The sequence below is a fragment of the Chionomys nivalis genome, chromosome 9, assembly GCF_950005125.1.
Source record: "Chionomys nivalis chromosome 9, mChiNiv1.1, whole genome shotgun sequence".
NCBI lineage: Eukaryota > Metazoa > Chordata > Mammalia > Rodentia > Cricetidae > Chionomys > Chionomys nivalis.
This window is the reverse complement of record NC_080094.1, coordinates 63365533-63375377: the sequence shown is the minus strand read 5'-3', so window position 1 is coordinate 63375377 and position 9845 is coordinate 63365533. Positions and strand designations below refer to the sequence as shown.

The following is a 9845-nucleotide window of genomic DNA, read 5'->3' as shown; positions in this document are numbered from 1 at the left end:
AAGTAATAACAGTACATCCTCCTAGTTGTCGACAATCATAAACACTCCCAGATACCCTTTAAACACCAGAAACAAGGAAATCACCTCTTTTTCTCACATTTGATGAAGATTCTCACTTTCAAAATGTTTTTGCCTATTAAAATTTTTAGAAGAAATCTAGTATTTAAAACAGAAAAAAAAAGAGAGGGAAAAGGAACTGGGATTGATATGTGAAATAAGACTGTTTAAAAAAAAAAACAGAAAAGAAGGAAACAGAAAAAAATTAAACATGCATTGTTAGTCTCTTTAGAAACACAAATGGCTTAATCAAGAACCAAAATGCAGACTTGCCCCCGATTCTCATAGACTCAGCAGAGCTCTCAGTTTCCTACTATATCAACTTCTCAGGTGAAAGTGGATTTTGTTTGTTTGTATTTTAACTTTTTGTAAGATGTTCAGGAACAAAATGTTCAGAGTGACACAATCACATAGCAAACAATAGTTATGTAAATGTGGGTGGAGTAGAGAGGTAATAATTACTGTTTCATTGTATTGCAATCTTTAACATATGAAGGTAAATGTGCATCTGAATTTTCTTGATTACAACATTTTAAAACTTTTTCAGGGACAGTGCACTACTAGGAAGGGTGTGTGATTGTAACTGATACTATCATAATGAAAAATTGTTATAATACCCAGAGCCCACTGTTACTATAAGATACCCCCCAAAAGCATTACGGAATGAAGCAAAAATAGAAAGCATATGTGTGTATGTGTGTGAACTGTATGTGTGTGTGCATGTGTGTGTGTGCATGCCTGCCTGTGTGTGTGTGTATGTGTTGTCCTGCTGAGTTAATAAAAGTATAGGGAATCCTGGAAATGATAACAATGAGTATTTTATCAATCACTAAATTTTGAATTCTAAAGTTCAAAGATTTTAAGTTCTTACAATACTATACATTAGATACTATGTTCATTACAGATAAGCACAAATAGACTTAATAATATTAAACCTGTAAGTAGCACATGCAGGTTTAATGTGCAGGACAAAAAGAGAAAAATATAGATCAGTGATCCTCCAACTTCCTAATGCTGTGATCCTCATGATGTTCCTCATGTTGTGGTGACCCACCACCATAAAATTATTTCATTGCTACATAATAACTGTAATTTTGCTACTGTTATGAATTATAAGGTAAACATCTGACATGCAGTATATCTTATATGTGACCCCCAAAAGGAATTGTGATCCACACATTGAGAGCCACTGCTTTATATCAAGTAATAGAGACTTCAGACTAACAATTGATTTTTTATATCTATCCTGCCATATCCACTGGATTTATTAATTAGTATATGTATTATCAGAGATTGGTTTTGATTAACACCCAGTCCCACAAACACAAATATTGTGTGTTTTCTCTCACATGTGAAATCTGAGAGTGGGATGGTAGAAGAATATGAAACTAAAGTGGAAGTACAAGATACTGGAAATGCATTTTTGTTAGTTTTTTTTTTTTTGGTGTCAAAATGTGAGTTTTGAAAATAACTGACTCGTGGTACATTATAAGAGAGACTATGAAATGCCGTGAATTGCATGAGTCTAATCACTCCTTTGAGCAAAGATAACCAATCTTAAAGTTGATGGTTATTTGCTCCCTACCATACAGCATGTATCAAGACAGATATTCTGGGGTACCTTTTATAAATCTGGGTCTCCCAAAACATTAGAACATTATAGTAGGAGGCAGTTTCAAGGTTTCTATTTCTTTCTTTGGAAGCCCATTGTTTGTATGTGTTTGATGATGTAAGGAAACAAAACTTATTGAAGTAGTTTAATTGCCTTTGGAATTCTTTGTGCTCAAATAGAACTGCATAGGAGCCCAAATTTCTGCCTACACCCACAGTCTCTCACTCTATACCTAATTCCAACATACATTTAAGAGACATCAGAGCATGCGAATTTGTGCAGATTATAGCTCCTAACTGGAAGCTCTTTCAGCACAATGTTTTGCCTGTAGAATAAATTCCTGCCAAGTTATTCTGGGTTTATCCATGGTTTTGGTTCAAAAACAAAGCCAAAGATCTATCCTAAACCCACTATTTGGAGAAGGAATACTAGCAACGTCAGAGCAAGAGTAATAATATTTCAATAAATATTTATTCTAATGAACAAAAGTAAAACTTCAGAATTGTATATTTTAGCGACTATATGAGAAAGCAGGAAGCAATTATCATTATTCATCCATTAAACAAAATTAATGTAGAATAAATGCATCAAATAATAAAATTCCCCGAATCTGTTTCTCAAAGAAATATGTGCTTTATGAAAAGTCATTTAAATAAGTAAGAAAACAGAACAAAGAGTGATTATAATTCTTAATCTGACCATACAACTAGTGAAAAAATTGTAGAAGCTAAACGATATACTGGGAAGTTCCTGGAAAAATATTAGGAAAAATATTTCCTAATAAATGTGAAAACCAGAAACCCGTAATCATACATTCAGCCGGAAGATAAAGTTTTCCAGGGAGATTACAGAGTCCCGTCATCTGGGATCAACCAACTTCTGGGATTTTCCACGAACTCGTTTATCATACAATTTTCCAAGCTCAGAAAAAGTAATAAATTTACCCATGTGAGCCTTCAGCGGTACTAGAAGCGCACACTGGGGTAAACATCACCGAAATTTTCAGTCTTCAAACCTTAGGGTGGGGCAGGGACCTTTTCTACTGAAAGAGTTCACTGCAATGCACTGAAGGAGATTTACAAGACATACGAACAAGTCCTGACGTGACGGATTCTGCTCCCTTCCGAGCTCGGGCTCTGTGCGGTTTGGGATATCTGACTTATCTCCGAAGCAGGGTAAAACATTTATAAAATGGGGTCTTAACTTTACATAATCCCTTAGTTTTCAACATACAGGTGGAAAGGATGCTCCCGCATAACTGCAAGGAAATGCAGATCGGGATGTGGTGCCCACAGGGAGGAGGGAGAGAATTCCCACTGACCTTTTTGCTGTTTAAAGGACTGAATGGAGCCTGAGTAGTGGACCATTTTCACTCTGCCTGTTCCGGTGGAGTTAAGGAGCTGTCCGAGAGAGATGCAGTACAACAGTCGCCCGACTTTCCAGAGACACTCCTGGGGCTCCAAGCCACATAGCTCATCGCAATCTGACACCTGCTTTAGCAGGCACTTAGCTCTGAAGGCTGTGTGCCCGCCAGTCTCATCGTCATAGCAACGTGGGAGGGCAGTACCGCGGTAGGTTCCCCTCAGTGGCCACTTTTGTAATAACCCCACATTCAGGCTGTTGCTCAGTGCTGCAGTGAGGGTGGGTGTTGCAAAGGGTTTTGGTGTATGTGGGAGAGGCAGCAATTTCTTAAGGACGACGCATAAATTCAAGCATTGCTCTAAAGCTGTCACGAAGGAGCTCATTTTCAAGCTCTGAGCCTCCTTATCACACCCAGGCACACTGGTATTAAATTCCTGGAAGTTAGCCTGTAAATAAAGAATGGTGAAGTTGGAATCGGTCCTGACGCAAGAATACTAATGGATGCGGTGCTGTTCTCATCTTTCCTTCTTAAATTTAAATGTGGGGGAGCCCACCACAGCATCCATGGGTTGTGTCAGAAGATAAGCACTTTGCGTTCAAGTTCTCTTCTGCTTCAGAAACTTCGATTTCAATCTTTGTGTGTGTGTGTGTGTGACGCTGCAATACGCAATTCTTCTAAGTATGTTGAAGAAATATCACCTATGGTTCTCAATATAATCGTGTTAAAGTCATAAAAACAATAATTTATATTATAGCATATCATATTTTACAGAAATGAAGACTCACAGCAACTCATAAGTTCCATTATTACATAAATAGGAACCACATTTTCCAATGTAGTCTTTTTTTTCCATATAATCAGAGCTTCTTAACCCCAAAATTCTTCCTAGAACAGGAGAAATAAGGTAGTATTGTACAGAAGTACAGTAAAAGGGTCTGTTGGTTCCTGAATTTGAAGATTTGTCAGACCAATTAATTTAGAGTAAGTTTAGGGTCTAAATAAAATAAGATTTTAAAATGATGTTATTTCACAATTTTAAAAACCTAAAATAGATTGAGTTACTGTTAAATTTTCTTTGTCTTCATACAGGTTGTATGATTCTAACACCATAGAGGTAAGACATATGGGTTTCAAAGAAAGAAATCTCAATTATAAAAAAGTATATAGAACTCAAAAGCTTAAAGCTACAACTGATTTCTATTTGTATAAGGTGGATGGATAGCTTCAATTAGGCTTTTCTCAGATTACTTTAGATATTATCAGTAACAATCTGTGAGGCTGTCTGATATAAAGAAAGAAGAGGACAGACTAAATCACAAAGATAGAGCAGGTGTGGGATCCACTCTGAGTAGAAGGAATTTCAAAGAATATGCCATGATATTGACCAATGAGTAGTAGCTACACACACACACACACACACACACACACAGAGAGAGGAACTGCTATGCCACAGATTATAGACTCAAGCATGTCTATTGTGAAATGAAGATCTAGCAAAGATCTTATCCATTGTCTCCAAAAAGACATGATAGGTGACTGAACAGATGGTAAGGGAGTTAAACAGCACTTGCTGCTCTTTCAGATGAATCAGTTTTGGCCTCAGCACTAAGTTGGAAGTTCACAATTTTCTTTAACACTAGGGAGCATTAGAGTCTCTGAGGACACCAAACACATGTGTTCCACATACACCATGTGCAGGTAAAGCACTATACACATCAGATAAATAAAAACAAATCTTTTTAAAGGAGTACAAATTCAGTGGATACATCTGTAAAACAACTCCCACATCTCTGGCTCAGGGAGCACTGTGGAAGAATTGGGAAAGAAAGGTTCTAAGAGGCAAAAGATTAGGGAGTTTGCTTTAAGGCTGAATCTCTTAGTCAGGGCAGAAACCACACCCATACAGTCTCATAAACATAACTGGGAAAGTTATCAGCTGCCCAAACAGCACCAGTGGACATACCAAACTGGACAGGTGAATCCCAAGAGAACACCACCTTACAGGAAATTAAGGAATGCTGAGAAATAATTTTTCTTTGGGAAGATAACAATTGGTTATCCAGTACCAAATGGTCAACCCCAAAAGAATATATGCAAGTAGCATTATACAGATTGAGCATGTTTTATTTAGAAATATATACATATAGAGAGAAACAAACATGCAAGTAATAACAATATTCAAAGAGTTCATGAATTTGAAAGAGGACAAGGAAGGAAGTATGGGAGGGATTAGAGAGAGGAAAAGAATGGGAAAATGATGTAATATATCATAATCTAGAAATAAAAGAAAGTAAACAGAAATACTTTTATACAACTACTTTTCAAGACAATTAAACCGAATCCAGGAGCAATAAATAACCATCTTGAGACTGGTTTTGTTTTTCTGGTTATGTCACCTGAAGTCAAGATGATGGTAAACCTGAACTCATAGTTCATTCAGATGTCCTATAATTAAAGAGAATTAGAGACAACCCCAACCTCACGTGAGGCTAAAACCAGGCAGTATATTTGAGAACTAATTCATAGAAGGAAACTAACACACAATAAATCCTTGTCACAGTGATTTGGTTAGAGATCTGATTTGCTTTTCATAGTTTCAAACTACTGAAATAAGTAATAACTTTGAGATGCAATCATCCAATTCAAATAGTTATCATGAAGCTAGCTCATAGAAAGGAATTTAAAGCTTCTGTTTCTAGAAGATACTTCCAGGTGTTAGATGTCGCACCTCGACCTCTTAGAACCTCTCCTGATAATCACTGATTGTCTCCAACTGATCTTCTGACCAGAAGTTGGCAGGAGAAAGGAAACAGCATAGCAGTTTGAATTAGAAATGAATTGAGATTTTCCAAATAGACTGATTATTTTTAAGCAACAAATTTAAAATAATCTCCACTCCATTCACCTCTGTGGTATAGCTATGATTAAACTGTCTTCATACATATTTGGTTATTTTTCTTTTTAACAAAATAAATGAGGTTGTACTGCCAGATTGATTAGCATGGGATTTAAAGAACATTTTTTGCTTGTTTTGAAATCAGTCTTTTAGGTTTTAGCGAAGGTTGCTAGAGAAACAGCTTTGTGAGGGGCTGGGGAAATTTTAAGCTCCATCTGCTTGATAGGCAAGACATTGTAAAAGAGAATGGGAAATGTGTGTGTGTGTGTGTGTTGTGTTGTGTGTGTGTGTGTGCAGTGCATGCCTGTGCAAGTAAAAACAAAGTGTTTATGTATCATGGGAGGAAAGTGAACAAGAGGAATTGGAGCAATCGCCTTACTGAAAACAAATTTTCCTGCAATCTAGAGAAATATTTTTAGGCTGTCATCTCCATTGTAAATCATTTAGCAGTGTGCATTAAGTTGCCTCAGTAGGAAGACTAAACTGTGTTAGATTGCTTTTTCTTACAGCTCTTGGTTTCAAAACATTCTCCAAATTTTAATGCTTTGATAAAATTGTATTTATGTATTTTTCAGTCAATATCATTATTAGTTCCATATACAGTATGATTTTTAATGTTTTGTGCAATATAAAAATAACTACAGAAACAGCCCAAAATGTCCAGAGTCATTATTTTAACAAATTGCAATTAGGACTTATACTTTAAATACACCCCTTTATTTTTTTTGGTACTTATGCCAACAATACATATTAAATCATACATTCATCTACATTTCCCCCTCAAACCTCTCATGTATATCTTTATATAATTTTTCTTTTTTTTTTTCTTTAGGCATTGACCCAAGGAACACTCTCTCCATCTCTTACAGTTGAAAATTCTCTTCCTGTTTCTGTCTTTAAGCAATCTCCCAGCCCCTCTGCCGCATCTTTCCTCCCGGAGAACTTAGGAATTCTATTTTGTACATAACTTGTGGGTGCTTAGTTTTGAATCTTGCAAGATGACTTTAATAGATATAAGATATTCTCTATCTGTCTATGCTGTGCTCTATCTGCCTGTATGGGTCATGAATCGGCATCCTTAATTAAGATTAATGTTGCCCTCTGTTCTCATTTTCTGAACAGCTACATAAATAGAATCTGCCTTTGCAGTTACAGATTCAAATTAAATTATTTGATGTAATAATGGAAGAATGAAAACACAAACGAATTTTGTAAAGCATCCACCCACAAACAGCAAGGAATAAAGAGAGAGCTCTCTCCCCAGGAGATACTACAGAGAAACATGACCACCTTAAGGTTAGATTGAGTATTGATTAGTAAACTATCTTCTTCATAGAACAGAGAGTTTATCTCCTTTTCCATAGGCTTCATTATTTATTCTTGTAAAGTAAAAAGAAATGAATTACCAAACTGTAAAATCTCTTCAGAAACATATTTAAGTTATTATATTATATATATTTATTATATATTTAATGTGTTGACAAAATTTTAGTCTCAAATTCCTCCATAATTATTACAGTCTCAACTGAGCATTTGAAAAGAATAACAGGAAGGGTAAAGAGTAATTTAACAATTACTTTCTCCGAAGCCTATTGACCTGGATTCAGGAACAGTATAATAATAGAATTAATCAGGCCAGTCCTGCTGATATTCACACTGGTGCTCATCATTCAGAAATGACAAGTCTAATAGATGACTAAGAGAAAGCAGTGGAGGAAAGTCAATATCATCAACCTTGTCTGAGTTGGGCCTCCTGAGTTCTAAGTTTTACCCAGCAGTTTTGAGACAATGATTTATTTGAGAAGATAGCATCAATAGAACTAGAGAATTAGAAAATGAATGTGATAATTTATTATATAAAGTCTATATTTTATGTTCCTGCTCAATGTTTCAATAAGAAGGCACCTGTGGAATAAATACCCTTTTAGTTTGTCAACAAGTACTTTGTCTACAACCTCAATTATGGAATGGTATCTTAAGTTTTGTACATGTTAAAAGAACTGTAACTACATGTAGATAAACTATTCCTCTAAAAATGTTTAAATATTTTCTCTCAGTTGAAAAAAGAAATGATAATTGAATTTCTGTCCATTAATTGACCATTAACAGAGGTCCATTTGTGCTCTTAGTCCTTTCTCCAATGCTTTTTAAAATAAGTATGTTTTGATAATGGTTTTCTTCCTTCCAGACATCTCTGTGTTTGCTGCTATATTTCTTTCCCTTTGGAATGATTGTTTTTAAGCTCTTGAAGTTTTTTTCCAATGCTTATTTATTCTTCAAAGAACCATATAGAATGTCATTTCTTGTATGAAAACTTTCTTCATCCATATCCATTTTCAGTGAACTGTATTATTCCCATTGATGTTATTACTTCATAGCATTTTTGTAATGTTCCTAACATGAGCTATGTATATATAAGTTCTAAGCCAGCATGTGCTCTATTCTTCACTTAAGAGTCAATCATTTAAAGTATACTTTGACTTGATTTTGTGCAATTCCATCTGAAAAAGTATCAACGTGTAAAACTTGATTATATATACTAGATGAATGAATGGTTTATTGTAGCTGTTTATAATAAAGTAGTCCCACACTAGCTCAGAATGGAGTAAAATAAGGTATCTTTATTTAGAGGGTAAACTCACAGATTAGCTGTTTTCTGCATGAGGACAGGAACTGAATCCAGTAGCCAAGGGACTGTGCATGTTTCCACATCTGTATATATAGTAAATGTGGCCACACCCAGAGTGAGCCAGTATTTTAAAGCTATTGGCTGAAGGAGTTCCCAAAGCAGTTTATCTCTGATCTTCAAAATGTGTTATTTGGCAAAAGACTTTAGCAGCAAGCTTTTCAAATATAAATCTATGTGTGGATTATCCTTTGAAATTCATAGATGATCTATGGCTTTGTATTGTTCTACCATCCTGTTTCTGCCAGTTAGATAATCTTATACATCACAAACCAAACTACTGTTGTGGTTATTTTTTTAAACTTAATAATGTAGTAACTGTGAATTAGTTAGTTATTATTATGCATCTTCACCAGCTTTTCAATTAAAACTCTGATCATAGTAACAATTCTATCACAGTTTTGCAGTTTCCATGATTTTCCTAGCAAAACAAGAACTTTGCAACACTGACTGAGGGATACCAAGTATTTTTGTATTTTTTATTTTATTTTATTTTTTTTTGTAGCTATGCTTCTGCCATACTGATTTAAACCTATGTTTTACTTCTGTGGGACAATGGTCTATACCCTGTAACCTGTTTTATAAATAAATGCCGATTGGCCAGTAGCCAGGCAGGAAGTATAGGTGGGATGACTATGCAGGAAATAGAGGTGGAGCAAAGAGAATCCAGGGAAGAGGAAACACTCTGCAGTCCTCGCCCAGACACAGAGTAAGCCAGACACAGAGCAAAAAGATGTGACTGCTTTGCCAAAAAAAAGTACCAAGCCACATGGTTAACACAGACAAGAATTATGGGCTAATATAAGTTATGAGTTAATAAGAAACCTGAGATACTAGGTCAATCACTTTATAATTAATGTAGATCTCTGTGTGATTTCTTTGGAACATTACAACTGAGGGAACTGGGCAAGACAGAAACCTCTGTCAACATTTTACTATTGCCTAAGAATGTAGGAATGGAAAACAAGTCCTTTGTCCAGGAATAGTTGGATAATAGAAAATAAATTGCATTCTTTTACTGTGTTCTTTTTTGAGTTTTGGTACTTTGACCCTATTGCTTTTTTGATAGTTTTATGATTTTGTTTGAGAGTGGAGAGAGAAGAGAACAGGGGGAGAATATAAAGTTGGTTAGAGAGGGAAAGAGGAAGGTTCTGGGGATGATGGGAGAAAGTCAAACATGATCAAAATATATTGAATGAAAAATTACTTTAACAAATGCAGAGTTCAAAAT

At 35.4% G+C, this 9845-nt stretch overlaps 1 protein-coding gene across 1 annotated transcript in view; it reads right to left on the bottom strand.

Moving 5' to 3' along the window:
• Positions 1–2886: 2886 nt before the first annotated feature.
• The window catches only part of LOC130881018 (ankyrin repeat domain-containing protein 26-like), a 54671-nt gene continuing 47712 nt past the window's right edge, over positions 2887–9845 (bottom strand). Inside the window, exon 9 of the mRNA XM_057780194.1 lies at positions 2887–3477. Within this exon, the coding sequence (XP_057636177.1) occupies positions 2887–3477 (591 nt within the window). The remainder of the gene's footprint in view (positions 3478–9845) is intronic.